The sequence below is a fragment of the Phocoena sinus genome, chromosome 18 (genome assembly GCF_008692025.1).
Source record: "Phocoena sinus isolate mPhoSin1 chromosome 18, mPhoSin1.pri, whole genome shotgun sequence".
In the NCBI taxonomy this organism is placed as follows: domain Eukaryota; kingdom Metazoa; phylum Chordata; class Mammalia; order Artiodactyla; family Phocoenidae; genus Phocoena; species Phocoena sinus.
Window position 1 is genome coordinate 12,114,001 of NC_045780.1, and position 25,025 is coordinate 12,139,025.

General features: G+C 40.5%; 1 protein-coding gene across 1 annotated transcript in view; it reads right to left on the reverse strand.

Annotated features, from left to right (window-relative positions):
* Nucleotides 1–3,085: 3,085 nt before the first annotated feature.
* The window catches only part of SOHLH2 (spermatogenesis and oogenesis specific basic helix-loop-helix 2), a 40,237-nt gene continuing 18,297 nt past the window's right edge, over nucleotides 3,086–25,025 (reverse strand). Inside the window, exons 5-11 of the mRNA XM_032611642.1 lie at nucleotides 24,897–24,996; nucleotides 22,985–23,095; nucleotides 11,228–11,375; nucleotides 10,959–11,050; nucleotides 9,859–9,980; nucleotides 5,466–5,722; nucleotides 3,086–4,025 (exon numbers count right to left, since the gene is read on the reverse strand). Coding sequence (XP_032467533.1) covers nucleotides 4,005–4,025; nucleotides 5,466–5,722; nucleotides 9,859–9,980; nucleotides 10,959–11,050; nucleotides 11,228–11,375; nucleotides 22,985–23,095; nucleotides 24,897–24,996 — 851 coding nt within the window. The 3' untranslated portion in view covers nucleotides 3,086–4,004. The remainder of the gene's footprint in view (nucleotides 4,026–5,465; nucleotides 5,723–9,858; nucleotides 9,981–10,958; nucleotides 11,051–11,227; nucleotides 11,376–22,984; nucleotides 23,096–24,896; nucleotides 24,997–25,025) is intronic.

A 25,025-nucleotide genomic window follows, 5' to 3' on the forward strand; every position in this document is an offset into this window, starting at 1 on the left:
ATCTAATTTCTCACAAGGGTTGGGGAGAGGGGGAATTGGACGAAGGTGGCGGTTTTAAGTGTACTACTAGGGATACGATGCACAGCATGATTAAAATAACTAACCCTGCTGTACGTTACGTATGAAAGTTGGCATCACAGGGAAGAATATTTTTTCTTTGATTTTGTATCCGTATGAGGTGGTGAGCCTTCACGAAATTCCCTGTGGTCATCGTTCCATGACGTACGTTAAGTCAAGTCACGATGCTGCACACCTTAAACCTATACAGGGCTGTATGTCAACTATACCTCAACAAAACTGGAAGGAAAAATAAATTAAAAAAACAACAACAGTAAACAAACACAGCTGCCACGGGCAAGTTGTACCGTCTGCCTTAGAGGGCTTTACCCACGTGTCTCAAATCTCTGGTAGCTTGCAGTGTCATGTGACATCGGGGGCCTGACCCAGTGACTTCTTATGATGAATGATAATAGAATCGCAGGGTCAGAAGGCCCTTGCGGATCACCCCATCATTTAATGACTGAATCACCCTCTTCAACATTCCCCCACCCCTGGCTGACGATGCCTTAAACTGTGTCATCTCTCACCCAGAGCCCCCGCCTGCGCTGCACAGATCTGCGTGCGTTCTAGCTGCTTCCACTAGGCTACCCCCGACGCACCCAATGCAGCACGTTCCCAGGTGAAACTGTCATCATCCAGCGCCATCCCTCCAAATGCTCTTTTCCTTGTGCTCCCCCAGTGAACGTCAATATGGTCTGTCCCACGACCGAAGCCAGAAACCTGGGTGTTACCCTTACTACTTTGCCCTTATTCACCATCCCTGTATTGGATCATCTACCTACTCTTGTTAATTCTGCCCCCTTAATATCGACCAGATTTGCCTCTTCTCTTCATCCCCACAGCCAATGACGTATTTCGGGCCATCTCTTGTCTGAATTACTGGAACGGCCACTCCTTCCCCCGAGGTGCTTTAAGCCCCCTTCGATTCATTCTGCCTTTAACTCACCAAAGCCAGAGTGCTCACCCTAAAATGCATATCTGATGATGTCAATACCATGACAGCAACAAAAGAACTGTTTAAAGTTCCAAGAGGGCAGTGTCACGTGGCCCTTGCCTGTCTCTCTCTGCTCCCGCCTATCTCCCTGCTCCATCCCTCCTCCACCCCACACCTGAACTCTCTGCACAGCCACGTGGAATTACCTTCACTTCTCCAAAAGCGTTATGCTGTCCTTTCCTTCGTCCTGTCCTTTGCAATTACAAAGGACAATTTTGTCCTTTCCTTCGTCCTGTCCTTTGCAATTACAGTTCTCTCTGCCTGAAAACTCATCTCCCTAACCAGTCCCCAAATCTCCACCTCTTGGCTTAGTTTATGCCTACTGGTCCTTAAAATCTCAGCTTAATCATTGTTATAATTGTGGTGGCGATGATGATATGATGATGATAATGATAATAACGTGTGTTAAATGCTTCCTATGCACCAGACACTGTTCTAAGAGCTTTCACATGTATTATCTCATTTAATCTTCACAACAACCTTAAGAGGCAGGTACTGTTACCACCAGTTTCAGAAAGGAGGATAGCGCAGACGTCACTACCCCTAAAACCTCCCATGAATCCCCAGAATGGTGTGGGTGTTGCTTTTTAGTACTTCATATTCTCCTCCCACATAGCACTCACCAAACTCTACTGCAGTTCCAGCCTACCTGTCTCTCCCAGTAAACTTTAAGCTCCTAGACAAAAAAAGTTAAAAAGACGATGTCATATATATAGTTGTTTTCCCAGCATTTAAGACAATGCCTGCCAAATAGTTACTGAACAAATTAATAAATAGCTGAATGATTTTTGAGGTGTTCAACATTTGCATGTTCTCCACTGAACACACAACAGTTTGTTTATAAACACTACCAATGACTGCCATTTCTGCTATGCTGGGAGACCATACAACTCATATATTAGAAAAGTATGGTGAGGGGTAGGAAATAAATGTATACAGAGTAGTGATACACTCTCAATAAAAACTACAGTGATGGATGGCCAAATATCTACTTCCACTCTTCCTTCCCTCTTGACCTCAAACGGGTCCCTAAGGGCTTGACCACGTCCCCCCGCTTTCCCTTCTCATAATCACCACCCATGTTCAGACGCCTCCTTCCTCTTGGGTCCTCATTCCCCCAGGTACCCATCCAAGCACGTGTACATCCAGCCCGCCAGCCAGCCAGCAAGACGGCTGACAATGAGGGTCTAGAAACAAGTAAAGCCAAGTTCCTCTCCCTCGAGGATATGTCTCATAATTTGCCTAAGCCACAGAAAGGGCTCAATAAATATTTGCTTCTGCCCCTACTCCCTGTTTGGATAGGGACAGGGGCTGCTAGAACCACCACTGTGAAAACTGCAAGCTGCCAACTTTTCTAGACAAACTCTTTGCACCTTTTCATTGTGAAAACAACACTGCAACTGTCTCATGACCGGTCAACCTGATTTTACAAAGGAAAAGTGTGTTCTTCTTTACAGGCTGAGGCCCAACTAACCTTTCCTCCCCGGCTGAGAGCTGAACTGACCTCGAAGAGCATAATTTATTAAAACTAAAATTCTGGTATTAAAAATGAATTTGGACATTTGCATGAAGTTCAGGATCATGGGAACCAGCGTTGAAAAAAAAGACTGATCTGGTAGTCTCCTCTTCATGTTGAAAGGAAAAAGGGGATTGATAACAGCAGGTAGACAGGATCTGTGGGTCACCTCTCTAGGTAGAATTCCCAGCCACAGGCTGTGTCTCATGGTCCACATGTGAATTCAGGAAAACGCTGATGCAAAGAAAAAGTCCCAGTAGAAATTAAGACCAGCTGTGAACATATGAAGTCATCCCAAAATACTCAAAATACCTCAACAGGTTCTCCTACAATGTCAAAGCCATTACTACCCCCAAAGGCAAGAGTCGAGCACACATTTATAATAATAAGCATAGAATCTTAGTTGGAAACTTCTAGTTCCTTTATCAAGTTTGTCAAACATCTACAAATTCCATCACCATGCCATGCTCAAAGAAAAGTTATACAATTTAACATGAAAATTTGGCTATGCCAAAAGTAATTTTCCAAATCCTCAAAAATCTTGTAAAATTAAAGTCCCTACACAGTACTACTAAAAGAGGGAACACATATTTATTAAACAGAACAAAAATGGGTTACCGTTTTGAGGGTCAGAACTGAATATTTTCTTTAACAATAATACTTATATTATGCATAAGAACATTTTATTGAAATATAAAACAAACATTTTTCTCCCCTTATTTTCAGCAATCTTTTCTGATACCCATAGGAAGAAGGAGATGAAAAACAAAGAAAGGCCTGCTAGTCTGTAACTAAAGAGCCAGAAAGAAAAATTTACCTATTAGCTATCATTTCACTCAAGGGATGGTGAAATACAAAAACAAACATGTCAATTTATTCATTAGTAGTCAAGTGAGGAGGTAAACACCTCTCTCAAACTATGGTATCTGAGTTTGAATAGTGAATAGCCAAGGAAGCTCTCTAAAATGTCAAATCTGGAAAAGATACCACCTAGAAATAAGTGACAGTAATTCACAGTGATACTAAAAATAAGAATCAAGTTGCAACATCTGTACTTAGTGACACCAATGCACTTTACCCAGTCTACGTGGATCTTCTTTATCATGTACCTTTTGCATAAATTGTGGAATATTTTTTGAGAAAAAAAAAAACAAAAGAGTCTAGCTCACCTAGGCCGTTTGTTCTTGTAGCACCTGGGTTGGGGGAGATCCAAGTATGTGTGAAGATAAGTAAAAACCTATGGCTAGCACTTTTGCTGCCTGTCTTTCTGACTGCAGAAGCTTTGAGCACATTTATCAGAAGCCATACAATGCAAACCCTTTTGATATGAGGTCTCTGGGTGTAGCTTTCAAGATCATTCTTTGTTCCATTCTTCCCGTATTGTCAAACGGCACCCAATAGGTGGTCTAGAGTGTGAATTTCAAACATGTGCTATTAATACGCCCAAAACTGTTGCTGCAAAGGTGAAAAAAAAAAAAAAAAAAAACATTAATTGAATCCTGGCCTGTTCTTACTCATAATGTCACAAATACATTTTCTATGTCCTCAAGCAATAGGAAATAATTTGTAAAACCATGAACTCCTTGGGTGAATACACTACAGGTTTTAAAATAGGTATTATTCATAGTTACTAAAAGTAATTATACATTGTTGTAACAATTCTCCGAAAAAACTACATACAGTGAGGGTAGGTCACAATTAAAAAAATAATATTGCAATCTTTTTTTTTTTTTCATTTACTCTGGTTTTCCCGCTGGTATACTAATGACCATTAGTAACAGTATTATATCTGTAGATACTTCATATTTTAAAATTTCTTTCTAATGCTCTTTCAAACATTCCCACTTTATAGATGTCCCTACCTCAATGACTGTGTCAAAGATTCATTAGATCACCCACATTAAGTACGTAGGGTATCTGGCACATTACCTATTGAGTGCTCAAAACATGGTAACTATTATTAATATGCAAAAGTATCAATAATTATATTAAGGCTATCAGAGTCCATTTTAAGCAGGCCAGTCAAGTTCAGGTCTTCCTCTAGAATTGGACAATTCTTCCCAAAAATGAAGATACCACTGATCCATGCTGGAATGCTTTTCCCTTCCTCACTCCCAACTCCTAATCCATGCTGATCCATCCGCCTGGAATGCTTTTCCCTTCCTCACTCCCAACTCCTAACCTCTCCACTGGGCTAACTCTTACTCTTCGGATCTCAGCTCACACAGTACTTCCTCCAGGGGTAAGCAGTCCCAATCCTTGCCCACACCCGTATTACCCTATAGACACGAGGGTCTCCTCCTATGCGCGCCAATGCGCTTCATGACTGTCTGCTTCTATGCCCGCTTCCCTGTGAGACTCAGGCCTCATGAGGGCAGGGATTGTGGTCTATCTTTAGATACTACATTTCCGGTGGTTAGCACAATGCTAGAACACAGTGGGTGCTCAATAAGTATCTGTGCTATGAGGACACCTGGGATCTGAAATCGGCCTGGTTGGTGTCACAAGAACAGGCTGTCATAGGGTGTGTGACTGGTGCCGGCCTAAGAGAGAAATCAGCAGCGAGCCACAGTGCCAGTGGAGGGTGCGGCTGGTGGAATGGGAGGTGGCACCCTAGAAAGCGGGGTTGGGCGGGGGTAGCGAGGAGGGGCTCTAGAGGAGATTAGGTTCCGCCTGGTCACTTCCAGTCATAGCAGCGGAGCCACGTCCAGATTCACCAGCTCTGGATATGGAGAGAGCAGTGGGGCGGCACGGGGAACCAGAGCCTGGGCTGACTCCCCCGGTGCCAGGCGATGAGGTTTCTAACCAGAGCATGAACAACAAAACGCAGGCCAGGGGCTCCTGCTGGCTGGGATGAAAGAGCCCAGCCTGACCCACAGACCCCAGAAGACTTACCAGACAGTTGGGGTGTGCTGCGCACGCCTGGCCCAACACAGAATTGCAGTGCTGAGGAAGAAACTTCGAGACTTTGGGCACAGCTGTTGGAAAATGTACCGAAATGTTCTGATTTGTTACGGCAGCGGCATCATAGGAAGGGATGACTTTAGAATAGTATCTGACACCACAGAAGGAATTAAGAGAGTGAGCTGTGCTGGGGATTCGGGTTTTACACACGGCGCCAGTAGTGTTCTCTGACGCAGAGCGCGACTGACCTTTAATAAAAATAAAGCAAGTATCCATCAGTAGATGCAAATCAGTAACCCTGAACTACTATATTTGAAATACATTGTCCTCTATTTCATTTCCTCATGGTACAAACTTAAAACTACTGCTATACTCAAATGCTGATGTAAAAACAAAGTGAACTTTCTGGCAGTGGCATTTGGAGCGATACACACACTATAAATCAGTGTCCACATGTCACTAAGAGACAGATTTTGGAGAAGCATCATACCTCTATGCCATTGTGTGTGCATGCACCTGTCTCGCCATCATAAAAACTGTGATCATCCCTATGAAGCATGGGAGAATGCTGGAAAGAAGAACTCCATCCAGCCACAAATAAAGTTTGGTCACTGATTTTCTATGAGTGAAATGGGTTACATTGTTATATAGCTATATTCTGTGCAGTAACTAGAAGGCAGAAAATTTTTTTAATATATAACGAATGTTAACAATGTAATCTCAATATCGGGAATACCTTGTTTTGTTTTTAAATTTTCTGGCCGCGCTGTGTGGCTTGAGGGATCGCCCTGACCAGGGCTCAAGCTCATGCCCCCTGCAGTGGAAGCACCGAGTCCAAACCACTGGACGGCCAGCGACTTCCCTGAACACCTATTTATTTTCTTCTGGATACTGATAGGAATAAAGGCAAAGGAACATAGCTTTATGTCTACTTTAAATACAAATGTATCTGGAATATTTGTGAAAAATCATTTCGGCAAAAGTGTAGAGACTTGTGAAAAAGGACAAGTAAAGGCAGCCTAAGGAAGTCTAATGTTGACCGACATCAGCACTTCTGGGTTACAGGTCAGATTTAGCACAGAAACCAGGGGACTTCAGGTGGCCATTTAACTTCTCCAGCCTTCAATTTACCGGCCTAGGTGGTGAAAGTGAAATCTGAAAGACTTAACTGATTTCAACTGTTCCAGTCCTCTTTCAAAAACCATTTGGCAGCACGCATGACCAGCTGTGCATGTGCTCACGTTCCCTGACTCACTCGTCACTCACTTCCAAGTATCCAGGCCAAGGAAAAGTCCAAAATACAGAAAAATCTACAGGGAAATATTTACTATCATATTATGCATAAAATCACTCTCCCCACAAAACTGCAAACACTAAATGTAGCAACAGGAGGCCGACTAAGAAAACTATTCTATAAATCGCTTGATAAACTACTAAAACCATTACAATGGTGCTGAGGGCTGCATAATACAAAATTCAAGTGTGCAGGACACACGTTAAGTAAAAAAGCCAGAGACAAAATTGGAGATCCAATATGATTACGACTGTAGTGTTACCACAGAAAATATATATAGAAAAAGACTTGAAGGGAATACATTTAAAAATGAATAGTTATTATCTTAGCTGGGTTTTAGTAAAGGACTAATACTGCTTTTCAAATGGAAAAATGTATATAAATAAAATTGAAGTAGGGGTTTTGACTCAGTGACCTTCAAGGTCTTGTCCAGTCTGAACCTGACATAAGTCTATGGTCCTAGTGGATTTGTTTCTTCCCAAGAACAGTCATTTTAGGTGATGCAAAACCAAGAGATCCTGTGACACAGAAAGGCCTGAACTCACTACCATCACAAGAGTGTTTCAGAGTTTCTGCAGGATATGAATAGTGAAAATGCAGAAGTACTGTGTGTATAAGAAGTAACACTGACAGGCATACACCTGTGGCCTGACCCCTATCTGATTTAATCTGGGCTGATTGAATCATTCTTTGTGACATTCAACCATAGCTACTTTAAGTAGATTAACCATGGCTCATGGCTACTTTTTTTTCTATTCTCCTTCCCTCTCCTCTAAGTCAGGAAAAAAGTCTAAATTGACGAATAAATACCCTGAGGTTGATTACATGAACACGGAGGGCAATGTCCTATTTGGAGACCCTTTCTCTTTTGACTTTAGACACCATCCCCCGTAACCTCGTTTGTTCCCGTTGTTTCCACAGTGTCCCCATAATGTGCATGGTACCTCGACGACAGCACTTAAAATAACACACGAATCATATTTTACTTTATGACCCTGTCTGCTGCTCATTTGCGAGCTCCCTAAGAACAAGAACTGCACCATGTCTGTCCTCGTGTCCCCATCTTTGAGGCAGAAACATTTAAGCTGACAACTAAGCCATGACTGGGGGTGAGCCAGGCAGAGCGTGGGAAGGGGCATTCCCAGCACAGGGAGGTGCTGACATGAGGCAGTGGAATCCCCTCGAGGAAACCAGTAGAAAGGTGACCTCAGACTCAGGCAGGGGGAGGAGATGGTAGGGCCTCTGGTCATCAGCACCTAACACGCAGGTTACGTGCTCCCTAACCTACTGGCTTCTCAGTGAAGAATAACCTTTGGGAATATGTACTAGAAGTCACGAGCTGGCAGCTGTGTGCTTTTACTCTGGCTCTGCTTTTTTTCCATCTTCTTATTTGTACAAGCACATGGGCATGCCTAGACTTTATAATACAAATAACGAAAATGCCTCCCAGTGGGTAAACATTGAATATTCACAATGGAATATTCATATAATGAATGTTTCTTGATCACCTACTGTGAGCTGGTCATTGTTCTAGGTACTAGAGATACAGCAATGAACAAAAGAGGCAAAAAAAAAAAAATCCCTGTCCTTGTGGAGTTGATATTCTAGTGGCAGAAGACAGGCAATAAAAAAATAGGCAAGAAAAGAATATTAGAAGGAGAACAGTGCTATGAAGACAAATACAGCAGAGGGAGTGGATAAGGAGTCCCACGTATTACGTGATGCTGGGAAGGAGTGTGCGGTTTTAATTGGGTGGTTGAGAAAGACTCACTGAGAAGGTGACAACTGAGCAAAGACACAAAGGAGGTAAATCAATTAATACGGTAAATGCTCAGTACAGGCAGACCTTGTTTTATTGCACTTCCAGACACTCTGTTTTTTTACAAATTGAAGGTGTGTGGCAACCCTACCTCAAGTGAGTCTATTGGTGCCGTTTTCCCAACAGCATTTGCTCCCTTTATGTCTCTGTGTCACATGTTGCTAATTCCCACAGTATCTTAAACCTTTTCATTACTAGCATATTTGTTACAGTGATCTGTGATCAGTGATTTTTTTTTTTTGATTTCAGGTTGTAAGGGAATCGCTTTATTATTTCGGTTGTTTCAGGATTTTCAAAGGTATGCTTCAACCTTCCTAGGTGTGATGTGAATCCATGTTCCTTACTAAAAATATGTTTAATATTTTTATACAGGCATATCTCACTTTACTGTGCTTTGCTTTATTGTACTTCCATTGTGTTTTGAAGAGTTGTTTTTTTTTTTTAAAACAAATTGAAGGTTTGTGGCAACCTTGCATTGTCAGATGATGTTAGAATTTTTTTTTAATCTTTATTGGAGTATAATTGCTTTACAATGGTGTGTTAGTCTCTGCTTTATAACAAAGTGAATCAGCCACACATATACACATGTTCCCATATCTCTTCCCTCTTGCGTCTCCCTCCTTCCCACCCTCCCCATCCCACCACTCCAGGCGGTCACAAAGCACCAGCTGGTGATCAATGATCTTTGATGTTACAACTACCACTTGCTGGAGGCTCAGACGATGGCTAGCATTTTAAAGCAATGACATATTTTAAAATTAAGGCATGTACAGTAATATTTGAGACATATGTATTACATACTTAATAGACTACGATAGTGTGTAAACATAACTTTTATATGCACTGAGAAACCAAAACACGTGTGACCCTATTGCGATATTCGCTTTATTGCAGTGGTCTGGAACAGGACTCACGGTATTTCTGAGGTCTGCCTGCACACTGTTAGCACTGAATTAATATGAATACTTCCCTCCCTTTAGATTCTATTCAGTAATACACATAGTCGTCAGTGTGCTCATCATCTATCATTAAGATGAGATTTCTGGTAATGAGAGTCAATTTTCAGCCCACTTTCTGGGGTAACATTATTTAAATGCCAATGGCCAGCCGTGTCTTTCAAGCAGACAGCACCGAAGGACTCAGGGTGTAATCTTCCAGCTACGCTCCATCCCCTGGTTACGGCAGTGCCTGCACAGAAGGCCCAGGGTGAGCAGGACACACACGTGTGCCCATGCACACTACGGCCGCACAGGGCGGTGGGCGGAGCTCACCTCTCACAGCTTCATCCAAGGGAGCCTCGGAGGCAGGAACAGAGTACACGTTCAAGCGCTTATTAGCCAGGAATCTGATCCCTCTCACAGGTGAATAAGTGCTTGTCAACACACTGTTTTCTCTTAAAAAAACAAAACATTCTTTAGGCATTTCTCAAGGAAGATGATATGAACATTGCTGAGTTGAACTGCTCTTCTTACATTCAATTTCTAAAAAGCACAGACAGAGCCTATGCTCTGGATTAAATATAAGAACAAACTGTAGAAGAGGACTCGATGGTTCTTTAGGATACGGAGGAATGGTTTACTTCTCCTTTAGAGTTTTTCTTGGTGTACACATTCTAATCAATTTAAACAAGGAAGCGTTCATCTGGCACGTCACCTGTTATACTAGAAATGTCTTTAAGGACTCCCACCTGAAAATGGGGCTGGACTGCCCTGGTGACAGAGGAATGCTAGAATCTATCGCATCCTGACTGCATTGTCAATCACCACAGGCACTACTCGTAAAGCCCCATTTTAAGAAGCAACAAAAGAAGAAAGAGTCAAATGATAAAAGCATCGTGGGCCTGAGAATATTACATATTTTATCACTGTAATTAAATGATACACATCAGCAATGGGAAAAGTTTACTGATTCTTTTTTTTTAATAGACCTTTATTGGAGCATAATCGCTTCACAATACCGTGTTCGTTTCTGTTGCACAACAAAGCGAATCAGCCATGTGCAAACACATGTCCCCATATCCCCTCCCTCTTGAGCCTCCCTCCCACCCTCCCTATCCCACCCCTCTAGGCCATCACAAAGCACCGAGCTGATCTCCCTGTGCTATGCGGCTGCTTCCCACCAGCCAACTATTTTACATTCGGTAGTGCATATAAGTTGATGCTACTCTCACTTAGCCCCAGCTTCACCCTCCCAGCCCACGTCATCAAGTCCATTCTCTATGTCTACCTCTTTATTCCTGCCCTGCAGCTAGGTTCATCAGTACCATTTAGTTCTCATTACGGGTGGGTTCAGTGCCTGTCTCATTTCTAGCATCAGTACCAGAGGAAAATAACAAGGCGACCTCAGATTCACAAGATTCAGATGATCATACCTTGGTGCCATAATCGTGCCTGGGGTGGAGAGCTGGATGGGCATTCGTTGTTTCTTACAAAACCTCCTATTGATCTGAAGTACTTCTGTAATCTAAGAAATGAAGAGAGAAAGAGATTGAGATCTACTTAGATAGCTATAGCTATAGATTTTTTTCATACACACACACACACACACACACATTTCTAACTATAAAAAATAAAAGAAATAAAACTGTAGCATTAAAGCACTGTCTGCGGGAATAAAATTCAAGGGCTTAGAGTTGACTACCTGGCCCAAGATGGCTGGAGGGATTTTCTCCCGGACATACTTCATGTAGTCAACTGTTGCCTCGAGAATCGAAGCTGCATCATTCTTTCTCTCCTTCACATACGGCAACAGGGTACGCAGCTGCTCACAGCAATACTTGATTCGCTCTCTGAGCAGAGAAATGTAATAAATAAGGAATAATTAGCCTGTTTTCTTCCTTGTGCACAAGGACGACCAATCCCTCCTCTGGGTTTGTTTATAAAGGAACCGGCCCCTGCCTTTCTAGTCTCTGTTTTAGAGGAGGGCCATGTCCCCACAAGCCAGAAGTCTCCACAGCCCCTGGAATCACAGCTTTCTGGGGCACGGCTCACACTGCTGCCAAGTACAGTGTCTGTGCTGATGGCAGCCCAGCTCACTCTTCCCCGTGAGTGTGCAGGATGCCCAGACACTGAGGACACCAGAGAACACCCCTGCTGCCTATGGAAACCTACAGGCACGCATCCCTCAGAGGAGAGGATCACACACCATACACATAAATCCTTTTGTGATTCACACTAGAAGCCTGGAAGGCAAAGAAAGAGTCCTCAGGATATTCATGTCACTCTGACCTGGACCACATTTCCAACAATACGCAATTAGCAACTTAGAATACATGGGCTTCACCTGTGTTCTGAGCCAAAGGAAAATCAGAAGCCTGCTTCCTTTACATGAGGTAGGTAGATGGACAGAACAAATAAACCAATATGCAAATCAGAACGTCATCCAGGCTCATATCAGAAAGAAACTAACCTAAGTCTTTCACAGTTCTGAAGGGAAATACATAGGAAATGTAACTCTAAATTGATCTCAGGCTTTGTGACCTTCAGTTATCCATGTGTTCAGTTAATAAGCATTCTTAAGCACGTTTTGCGCTGAATACTGCCTTGACATGTACGGGATCAAAGGGTGGCTCTGCCCGTTACTAGCTGGGACCTCTGGCAACTTACTAAACCTCTCTGAACCTTAGAATGACAAAAATAAATGGATTTTTAAAAATCCACTTTGTCACATAGCCAGTGAATAACTCAAATATTCCAGATCAGTGGGTGGTATTTTAATTGGGCTTTGAGGAGCTCTGGGGGTTCTGTGGAGATGTCTCAGGCATCACTCTGTAAAAGGGATGGAAAAGTCAACAATTTGACATGTGTATGATGGGCTCTGAAACTTCATATACCCTTCCACATGGTACTTTCACTTACAAGGATCTCAAACACAGAACAAACTTCCTGTAAAATGACATCCATTAGTCTATCAGTAAAACAGGAAAAACAATTTAAACACACAAAATGAGTGGATGCTTAAGTAAGCTCAGTAGAATATTATCTGGCAGTGGAAATATGTTATAAAGCTTACTGGGGGGGCTTCCCTGGTGGCACAGTGGTTGAGAGTCCGCCTGCCGATGCAGGGGACACGGGTTCGTGCCCCGGTCGGGGAAGATCCCATATGCCGCGGAGCGGCTGGGCCCGTGAGCCATTGCCGCTGAGCCTGCGCGTCCGGAGCCTGTGCTCCACAGCGGAGACACCACAACAGTGAGAGGCCCGCATACAGAAAAAAAAAGCTTACTGGGGAAAAAATAGTATATTTCTATAGGAGACAAGTATAAGATACAGGACAGCATATAACATATGATCATAGCCATTAAGGAAAAAATAAGGCAAAAAAAAAGACAAAGCAAAAGCGTCAAGTAATCATTATTTCTGGATAGCTGGGCTATAGAAAATATTATTTCTTCCTTTAATTTTCTACGTTTTCCAAATATCTTTGTGGGGCATATATCACTTTTATAATGAAAGATCATATTAAACATTTTTCCAACATTCATTAGGAAAATGTTCAAACATACAGGAAGATCGACAGAATTAAGATTTCTTAATTCTTAAAAGTTGAAAGAATTAAGAATTTGTACAGGGAACACTTATATACCCACTACCTAGAGTCTATGGTGAACACTTACTGTCTATGCTTTGTCATATATGAATCATCCCACTGGCCATACACATCAACCTATTTCATTGCACTGAAGCATTTCAAAGTAAGTTGTAGACTTCAGTACACTAAACCCCTAAACGTATAGCTACAGTTCGAATTATTTTATTTTCGGGTAAAAGTTACATAAAATAAAATGCACCAATCTTAAGGGTACTATTCTATGAGTTTTGACAAACGTACAAAACGATGTGACACAAACTACCTAATCAACATTCTCATAACCCCAGAAAGTTCCTTATGTTCCTTCTTGGTCAGTCTCATCCCCCATAAGAGGCAACCACATTTCTGATATTTTTCTATCTCACATTACTCTTGTCTCTCCTTAAACTACGTATAAATCAAATCTCACAGCATGCGTCCTTTTATGTAAGGTTTCTTTCACCTGCATAATGTTTTTGAGATTTATCCATGGGGCTGCTTTGTTCCTTTTTATTGAGGAACAGTATTCCGTAGTATAAATACGCCACAGCTTATTTATCCATTCTTTTATCGATCAGCACTTTGGCTGTTTCTTATTTTTATCATTATGAATAAAACTGCAAGATCTTCTGTACATCTTTTTGTGAACGTATGTTTTTATTTCTCTTAGGTAAATGTCTAGGAATTGAATTGAAGGGTTATTTTACAAATTTAGAAGAAACTAGCAGAACTTTCCCCCAAACAGTACCAATTTACCCTCCCACCATCCATGTATGAGAATTCCTGTTGTTCCACATCTTGGATAGCATTTAATACTGTCAGTTTTAATTTTTAAATATTGGCCTTTCAGAGGTATGTGTGGTAGTATCTCATGCTTTAATTTGCATTTCCATGACAACAAAGTACGTTAAGCATTTTTTCTGCTGCTTATTGGGCTTGTGTATTACCTTCCTTTGTGAAGTATCTGTCTGAATACTTTACCTCCATTTTAATTGGACTGTAGGTCTATTATTGAACTTTAAGAGTTCTTTGTATATCCTAATATCAGTATTTTGTCAATATATTTGTTTTGCAAATATTTTCTCCCAGTCTGTAGTTTGCCTATTTATTTTCTTAGTAGTGTCTTATGAAAGAAAAAGCTGTAAATTTTGATGAGCCTAATTCATCTACTCTTTCTGTTATAGTTATTGCTTTCTGTGTCATAAGGAACAGCCGCCTACCCTCAGCTAGCAAAAACATTCTCCTATGCTTTTTTTCTAGAACTGTAGTGTTCAGTACAGTAGCCATAAGCCACATGAGTCTATTTAAATATGAATTAATTAAAAATTAAACAAAAATTTGAATTCATTTCCTAAGTCACAATACCCACATTTCAAATAATAATATGACTAGCAGCTACCTTACTGGACGCAGATATAGGCCATTTCTAACACTGCAGAAAGTTCTACTGAACAGTCCTATTCTAGAAGCTTTATAGTTTTAGCTTTATATGATAGCCCTCTCTATACTTCATGTTGAATTAATTTTTATATGGTATGAGGAAGGGGTCAAGTTTCATTGTTTTTTTCATATGGATATCCTGTTGTTCCAGCACCATTTATAGAAAAGACTTTTGTTTCCCAAGTTGTTTGTCCTGGTGATTTGTTGAAAATCAAGTGACCATAATGTGTGGGCTATTGTGTTTCATTATCTACTGGTCAACCTTCATGTTAGTAAAATGCTGATTAACGTAGCTGTATGCTAAGTCCTGAAGTCAGATAGCTTAAGTGCTCCAACTTTGTTGTACTTTTTCAGGATTACTTTATTCTAAGTCCTTTCATATTCACAGTCCTTTCCACACAGTTTTTGAATTAGACTGTCAATTTTTACCCAAAAAAGTCTATTTGAATTATTGTTTAGATTTAAATAAAGTTATATTTCAATTTAGCGAGAGCTGACATCTTTTTTCTTTTTTTTCAGTAAATTTATTTATTTTTTGGCTGCATTGGGCCTTTGCTGCACACAGGCTTTCTCTAGTTTCGGCAAGCGGGGGCTACTCTTTGTTGCCATGCACGTGCTTCCCATTGTGGTGGCTTCTCTCGTTGTGGAGCATGGGCTCTGGGCGTGCGGGCTCAGTAGTTGTGGCTCGCGGGCTCTACAGCACAGGCTCAGTAGTTGTGGCACACGGGCTTAGTTGCTCCAAGGCATGCAGGATCTCCCCGGACCGGGGATCAAACCTGTCCCATGCATTGGCAGGCAGATTCTTAACCACTGCGCCACCAGGGAATTCCCAAGAACTGACATCTTAACAATATAAATCTTTTAATTCATAATTATGTATAATGCATGATTTAGTTTTTCTTTAGTTTATCACTGCAATATTTTGAGTGACCACTGTACAGATATTATGTCTTTTATGTATTTTTGTTCCTAAGTATTCTAAGGCTTTTTAACCCTATTTTCAATATAATTATTTCATTTTCCAATTGTTCACTGCTAATATAGAAAAATACAATTGATTTTTGTACACTGACCTTATATCCTATGACCTTGCTATATTCATCTTTTGGTTCTAGTAGTTATTTTGTAGGATCTTAGGACTTTATACATAAACAATCATGCCATCTATAAATGAGAGAGTTTTGTTTCTTTCTTTCTAAGAATAGGCAACCTTACTTTGTTCCAGATCTTTTTAAGGAACAAATGGTCAAAATCTCATCGTTAAGTACAATGTTAGCTATAGGTTTTTCATAGATGCCCTTTAACAGATTCAGGAAATTCTCTTCCACATCTATTTTGCTGGAAGCTTGGTTTTTTGTCTTTTAATCTTATGTTGTCAAATAAGTTTTCAGAATCTGTTAATCTATTGTTTTCTCCTTCATTGTGTTTAATGTGGTGAATTATATCGATTGATTTTTGAATGTTACATCAGCCTTGCTTTTCTAGGATAAACCCAGTGTGGTCACGATACATTATATCTTTATCTATTACTTCATTCAATTTGTTAAAATTATGTCAAGTATTTTTATGTCTCTGTTCATGAGAGATACTGGTCTGTAATTTTCTTTTTTTATAATATCTTTATCAGGTTTAGGGTTATGTTGGCATCAGGAAATGGGTTAGGAACTGTTCTCCCTCCATTTTCTGTAAAATCTAAGACTGGTTATTACCTCTTCTTTAGATTTTTAACAGAATTCATCAGTAAAACCATCTGAGTTTGGCGTTTTCTCTTTGGTACTTTTTTTGTTTTCTAATAAGTTCAATTTCTTTAATATAGAGGGCTATTCAGATCTTCTGCTTCATCTAGTATCAGTTTTGGTAAATTGTGTTTTTCAAAAATTTGTCCATTTCACCTAAGTTGTTGAACTTATTGGCATAAAATTATTTAAAATATACCCTTTTATATGTTTATTGGATATGTAGAGGTAATTCCTCTTTCATTCATGATATTGGTAAAATGTTTTGTCTCTCTCCTCACCTGCCCGCCTCCCTCCCCTTTCTGTTTACTTTGGATTTACTTCATTTTACTTTTTCTAGCCCCTTAAAATGGACCCTTAGGTCACTGATTTTTAGATCTTTTGCCTTTTCTAATATAAGCATTTAAAGCCCTAGTGTTGGGACTTCCCTGGCAATCCAGTGGTTAATACTTCGACTTCCAAAGCAGGGGGTGCGGGTTTAATCCCTGCTCGGGGAACTAAGACCCCACATGCCTTGCAGCCAAAAAACCAAACATAGGACAGAAGCAATATTGTAACAAAATCAATAAAGACTTTAAAAAAATAAAGGCATAATGTTTGCCGTAAGCTTTGCTTTAACTGAATCTCACAAATTTTGAAATATTCTATTATCATAATCATTCAATTTGCAATATTTTCCGATTTTTCTTGTGATTATTTTCTTTTACCCATGGATTATTCAGGAGTGTGTTCTTAAATTTCCAGATATTTGAGGTTTTTCTTCATATCAAATTCTTATTGGCTTCTAATTTAACTTAATTGTAGTCAAGGAAGATACACCTTGTGAATTCAACTTTTCTAAATGTACTGAAATGTACTATACCCCCCAGCATGGTTTATCTAAGTGAATGTACCATACGCCTTTGAAAAGAATGGGTATTCCGCTGCTGTGCTGGGTATGGTGTTTTACATACATCTACCAGATCAAGCTGGTCAACAGGGCTCACACCTTCTATATCTGACTGATTTTTGGTGTCCAGCTGTTGTATCAATTGCTGAGAGAGGGATGTGAAACCTCCAACAATGCTTGTCAATATGTCCCTTTAATTTTGTGAATTTTTGCTTCAAATACATAAACACTTGCTACTTGTGATTATTACATCATTCTGATAAGTTGAACATTTTAAATACCGAAAGTATCCATTTATCTGACAGACCTGGAATGATTATGTCTGCTGCTAAGGTTTTCACTACAGGTGCAAAAGCAAAGTGTTCTTGTACTTTCTGTCTGATTGTGGCAGTCAAGATGAATGAAAGAGTACAGGAGAAAAACATGGTAATACAGAGAAAAACATAGAGAATTTTTGCAACTCATAAATAACTTTGTAAACAGTGAAGAGCCTGTTTTACTCCCCCCCCCAAAAAAAACACCTAAAATTTGAGTTAAAACAACCAACAGTTACAGATATTTTAATCTGATATTGTCATCTAATTTTAGACTAAAAGAAGACACAGTTTGTTAATCCCAAACTCCTAAGTTATCTCTCCCCCTCTCCACTATCCCCTTTGGTAACCATAAGTTTGTTTTCTAAGCCTGTGAGTCTATTTCTGATTTGTAAATAAGTTCATTTGTATCATTATTTTAGAGTCCACATATAAGTAATATCGTATCTGTCTTTAGCTGATTTACTTCATTTAATATGATAATCTCTAGGACCATCCATGTTGCTGCAAATGGCATTATTTCACTTTTTATAGCTGAGTAATATTCCACCATACACACACACACACACACACACACCCCACACCTTCTTTATCCATTCACCTGTTGATGGACATTTAGGTTGCTTGCATGTCTTGGCTATTGTATATAGTGCTGCTATGAACACTGGGGTGCATGTATATTTTCAAAGTAGAGTTTTCTCCAGATATATGCCCAGGAATGGGATTGCTGGAACCTCCACACTGTTCTCCATAGTGGCTGCACCAACTTACATTCCCACCAACAGTGTAAGAGGGTTTCTTTTCTCTCCCCGCCCTCTCCAGCATTTATTGTTTGTAAACTTTTTAATGATGGCCACTCTGACTGGTGTGAGGTGATACCTCATTGTAGTTTTTGATCTGCATTTCTCTAATGGTTAGGGATGCTGAGCATCTTTTCATGTGCCCGCTGGCCATCTGTTACGTCTTCTTTGGAGAAATGTCTATTTAGATCTTCTGTCCATTTTTTGATTGGGTTGTTTGTTTTTTTGATATTAAGCTGTATGAGCTGTTTGTATATTTTGGAAACTAACCCCTTGTCGGTAGCATCATTTGCAAATATTTTCTCTGAGTCCATAGGTGGTCTATTCATTTTGTGTATGGTCTCCTTTGCTGTGCAAAAGCTTTTAAGTTTAATTAGGTCCCATTTGTTTATTTCTGTTTTTATTTCCATTACTCTAGGAGACGGATCCCAAACAACGAATGCTGTGATTTATGCCAAAGAGTGTTCTGCCTATGTTCTCCTCTAGGAGTTTTGTAGTATCCAGTCTTACATTTAGGCCTTTAAACCATTTTGAGTTTATTTTTGTATATGGTGTTAGAGAACCTTTGTGAAGGATGTTAATGTTGGCTCAAAAAAGTAGGATACCCAGCTCAGGGGCCCCATAGGGTCCTGCTGTTTTCTTTTTCCTTTGTGTATGGAAGCAGCAATGGGCAACAACAGGCAAAAACGTGTTTTGTTTTTGTCATCCAGCACAGAAGCCAGCTTGGCTATGACCCAGTCCAAGTAAGTCAGGGAAAGAACCAGCTAAAAGAGATTCTAAGAGGCTGAATGGCATTTAAAGCCAAAGGTCTTGGTCCAAACTACGTCCTTGGTCTCTCCTCTGTACAAATGTGTCTCAGGCAATCAAGAACTCACAGAGAGAGGTCTCTTGGCCACATATGACTTAAGACCCTCTGAGAACTTCCTATTCTACCTTCCTTAAATTTCTAAGACTTGAAAAGTCTTTCCAGCCCTGGAAAAGTCTTCACTTGTGAGAAACTACAGCAAAACTTACTTTCACTTCAAGTGAGTGACATCCTGAAAATGATTAAACCGCCACCATTTTGGACTCACAGATACACAAACAAAATGAAGGTATCGCACTGCAAAGTATACACCTTACCAAGATAAAGACATATTTATATATTTAAAACATGCGTAATGAAAGGGATTTCATCAAGAATATTAGAATTAGCCAATTTTTATTAATCTGTTCTAATAAAAAAAAACAGAGATGGTAGAGTTGTTTAAAAAAGAAATTCCCAAATGCAAGTATTCAAAACCATCAGCTGGGATCATTATTTCCTCAACATTAGCAAATATCATGTTACCTATGCTGCTTAAAAACAAAAAAGAGCAAAACAAAGCAAAAAAGACAAAACCATAAGTAAAGCAGCTGATTGGGAGGAGGAGGAGAAAAAGGAAGAGAAATAGACTGGAAGCATCTATTTTAAGATTCACAGGCATAATCAGAAGGGTTAAGAAGAGGAAATGGCATAAAGTAATTAGGGACGGATTGTTACTTTCTGGTATCTCCCAAGCAAACCTTTAAGTGGAGGGGTCAGTTCCTGGTTACAGCTTTTCTTTCTGGGAAACAAAGATTTCTAGCCCTTTAAATAATGCAACAGGGGCGGACACCCCCCAAAGCATCTTTGTAGTCCTCTACACTAGTGGTTCTCAGATTTTAGTTTTCATCAACCACTAAAATTAAAAAAGAAAAACAACACAGAACTTTGGGGGACCAATAAAGGATTGCCAACATTCGATTCAGACATGAAAAATAATGAAAGCAAGGTACCATCTCCCAATAACATTTTGTTGTAAACCATTTACTAATATCACCATGATTTCAACATCAAATAAAGTATGGAAAACACAATCTTAGAATATGTTATATAAAATAAAGCTTTAAAAATACTCATTGCACTGTATTTTTCTCATTTCACTGCAGATTAGTGAACTCTATAGGATAGCCTGGCCAGCAGGCCCTAAAGTCTCCTCTTGGCTAAAGCAGCAGACATATGAGTGAAGGCCTTTTGGACCAGACTAGCCCATCTACCAGCCCATCTCATCAAGCCCAAAACCACACCATTTTCCCACTAATCTTCAGCAGACGATGGAGCACATTCGGCAGAAATGATCAACTTCCTCCTCCTTTCTGGCCCCATCAAAAGACTCATCTTTTCCCTCTTGCATCATATATGTATAAGTGTGGCTGACTCACTTTGTTATACAGCAGAAACTAACACACCACTGTAAAGCAATTATACTCCAATAAAGATGTTAAAAAAAAAAAGAAGAACGTCCAGTCCAGGCACCAGCTGGGAGAACACGAACACTCCAGAAGGGGATGGCTGGGGAAGGCAGAGAACACAGGGCACGAAACAAACAAACAAACAAACAAACAAACAAAAAGACTCATCTTTATCCACACTTAGCTTTAACTCCTTCTCTCCATTTTCAATGGAAGAGGTGTTCTTCCACCTGGTTCTAGATTCCAAAACCTTCTGCCTCTTCAGGGATGTAAATCCATCGCCAGTGCCCCTCACTGCCTGAAGGGAACTAAAGTTCTTTGACATTCCTCCCATTGAGAGGTGGGGTCTATATACCCTTCCCTTAGGCCTGGGTAGGCTCTGTGACTGCTCTGACCGAGAGCACATGGTAGAAGTGGCACTGGGCCAGTTTCTGGCCCCACGCCATGTGAGAGCACAGCTTCCTCTTCCTGCCCCCTGGAACACCCTCTCCAGGAGCCCTGGGCTGCCACGGAAGAAGTCTGACAACCCTGAGACGAGCAGGCTGCGGAGCCCCGGCTGTGTTCAGCCTTCCAGCCATCCCTGCAAAGGCCCCAGACCCTCCTGACTGGACCATCCTCCAGCTGAAGGCTACCAAGGAACCCCAGTTAATGTCACATAGGCAGAAGAATTGCCTAGCTGAGTCCTGCTCAAACTGCTAACCCATAAAACCACATCTCAAGCCAATGAACTTCAGTTTCATTTTTTAAGCAGCCACAGATAACCAAAACATGAGTATCTTTAAGACCTTTGTCTGTCTTGCAGCTGTCTTCTTTTGGAAGATAAATACGAACATACTCAAGTCTGGCCCGGCCTTATCAAAATTTCTCATTTTCCCCTAAATTCCCTTTTACAGACCACACAGCTTCCTCTTCTCCTTCCTTTCATCTGCATTCTCACCTTTCATTCTCCATCTTTCTGCAACGGCACTTCTTCCCTAACCATGCCAAGGGAATTATTTTTGCCAAGGTCAGTGACATTTAGGTTTTGCTAAACACAGTCAACTGTCAGCTCTCCCCTTACTTAATCTCTGTGCCACGCGATACTGCTCAACACACTCCTTTAGGAAACCCTCTCCTCCCCTGTTCTCCTCAGTTCCACTCCCTCCCGGTCTTCTTCTTATCTTCCTAGAAACTCTTTTTCCCCTGATCTCTTCTCAGCTGCCTGGGCCTTAAATATTGAGGCTTTCCCCAAGGGCCTCTTCCCCACTTGTCTCTTCCCTACATGCTTTTCAAAGTCATTATATCCATCCTGCATCCACCGCTTCAAATAGATGCTGTATCCTGATAGCTCTCAAATCCCTGTTTCTAGCCTGGATCTTCTCTAGAACCTAAGGGCCAATTCCTTACTGGGAAGCTCCATATAAACACAGCAAGAGCAAAACTCACCTCCCACTCCCAGCCTGCATTCCACGGTACTTCCCAGTCAGTCGATGGCTCCACCATCAACTTGGAAGTTACACCTGACTTCTCCTTCAGCCACATTCACGCTGATTCTACCTATTTCATATACTTAGAACTGGCTTACTTCTCACTATCCCATTTCTAACACCATAGTTCAGGATTTCATCACTTCTTATTACAGACTCCCCTGGCCTCCAGATTCAATTCACTCCCTAACATCCCGCTCAAGCGTTCATTCTAAGGTACAGATCTTATCATATCACACCTTTGCTAAAATCCTTTAGTGCAGGATGAACAGGTCAGGATGAATTCAAATTCCTTAACAGGACATACCCAGCCCTTACCTACTACCTCTCATCTCTTGCCCCTTCCCACTCGCACCCTTATGGCCAACTCTATGAAAATACCTGCAGTTCCACAAACTCACCGTACTTTCTTACACTGCTGGCCTCTGTACCTGCTACTCCTGCCATTTGAAACATCCTTCACTGATTTCAAAACCAAACTAAACCAATTTTTGTTTAAAGCTCAAGAAGCTATCGTCTTCTCAAGAAAGCCTTCCTGCCTCCTCATTCTGTCTTAGGTAACTTTCCTAGTGTCCTACTGTGTGTTCTTTTCTATCATGATATTTATTAAAACATAATTTCCTATTTAAGAGCCTATTTAGGAGTCTGTCTAAGCGCTAGACTAAGACCTCCTTGAAGGCAACAATTTATTTTTTACCTCAGTTCTCGAATCATATTCTGGCATATTAGACACTTACAGCTACTTGCTGAATGACTAAATGAATGAATGAGTGAGTAGCACGTATTGCAGGGACCAGTTCCAGATCTTCCCCAGCTGCCAGATTTACTAGTTTCGCACCGACTTTTGACAATATTATAAAGTTACGAAATTCATGGAAGCAATTTTTTCCTACAAAGGAACAATGCTAAAAAGGGGGCTGTAACAAAATTCACCTTCTCAGCTTTTCCTTGCTTGAGTGAAGAAGAGAAATCTTTTTGTTTTTCTCGAAATTTGACAACGGATCCTTTAATTCAAACCCAATGTCATTTCTTAGAGATTCAGAGCTAGAAACAAGAGAAAATCATACCATATAAAGAGAAAATTGTCAGGCAATAGTAAACAATAAGCACCAATACACTAATCAAAGAATGCTTCTCTAAGTCCCTAGCTTTATACAAAGGTGCAGTAAATATCAAACCATTTTACCCTATGTATTTGGTACAGAATAGTTTACTTCAAAATTTCAAAAGAGTTTATTGTCAAGGTCATCATAAATTCAATGACTGATCAAGATTCTAAAATATACTGATAGGGCTTCCCTGGTGGCACAGTGGTTGAGAGTCTGCCTGCCGATGCAGGGGACCCGGGTTCGTGCCCCGGTCCGGGAAGATCCCACATGCCCCGGAGCGGCTGGGCCCGTGAGCCACGGCCGCCGAGCCTGCGCGTCCGGAGCCTGTGCTCCGCAATGGGAGAGGCCACAACAGTGAGAGGCCTGCGTACCGCAAAAATAAATAAATAAAAAATAAAATAAAATATACTGATAAAGAATAAGATACAAGCAGGACTAAAATATTCTAACCTCACTGAGTATGAGTATTCCAAATTACATGACTGTATCTAAAGGTACATTACAGGAAAAGCACGAAGGATTAGAGGGCCAAGATACACTACTGCAGCTTGATCAGCAACCGGCAGGTTACCTCCATGTAAAAAATTTGTCATTTAATCGACATTTTCTGGCTCGACCATTTTTCTAGAACTGCTCCAGGCATTTTCATTGATTTGATTAAAAAAAAAATTTCCCTAAAAAACTTACAAACTAATATTATCTCCTTTATCACAAGGGATATAACTTGATTTGAAAATTGACTTTTATTTAGAGTAGTAGGATTCTGAGGAAGAGCAAAGATACAAGATGAGTAGGGCTCAAAAATAAGTTGTAAGTAATACAAGAAAATCACAAGGCCTTCCAAAACCCTTCCCAACCCCACATCCCAGAAAAAGTTTAATACGGTAAATTTCTTTGAGGTTGAAATGCTAAATAAGATAAAGAAAGCTGTTGCTATCTCTGTACTACTTAAGTAAGTGCATCTTTGGTTTAACCATGCTTATTGGTTGCCAAGTCTCTTCCCTGTTCAAAATAGTTGACGGTCACATTCTACAAATTCTGGAAGTGACTAACTCAAAATTCTCACCATCATCATCCATGTTCTCAACACTTGTGTCCATTCTTTATAGCCCTATGCTCTATTTAAAATCTCCTTGGAAATCAGCTTCAAGTGAAACAAAGAAATTCACTAAAATAGAATTTTTATAAGCATACAGTGTTAGAATTGAAAGGGTTTGAATGACCCCCGGTTCAATGCAGGTTTAAATGCTAGTTCTAATATCTCAAAGAGACAGAGACAAAGAGACCATCTTTAAGGGTTATTTTCAGTAATTGGTGGGGTAGGTTCACGAGTTCAGAAAAGACATTAGGGAGAAGCTTATTGGCAGACGGATAACAGCTTAGGATTCCATTGTTTTAAAAGTCTGAAACATCACTGCTTTTATTTAACCCAGTCTCTACTTTAACGTGCCCAGTGATGGGTCACTTACTACCTTACGATTCAACCTGCTCCCCTGTGGTCATGAAGTGCTTCCTTGTATTTACCTGGATACTCCTGTCATGTGTCCCCACAGTGCCAGCTCAGGATTCTGAAATATAGTACAGGTTGCATCCCTCTTCCACAAAATAGCTACTTTCTTTTGCATCACCCCCAGCACTTGAGCTGCTGTTGCACAATCAGTAAGTCCTCCAGAAATGTTTTTTAATGAAATGTACACAGTAAAAATTGCTACTACGAAAAAGTGAAAAAAACTAACCGAGCAAATAGATCAGTAGAAAAATATCTCAGGTGTTCACTGCAGGACTTCTGCAGGGGCAGTTCAGGTTCTTCAGGCTTCACAGAAATTTCATTCTTAACTGCAAGTTTTAAAAGAGGAACCATTTCA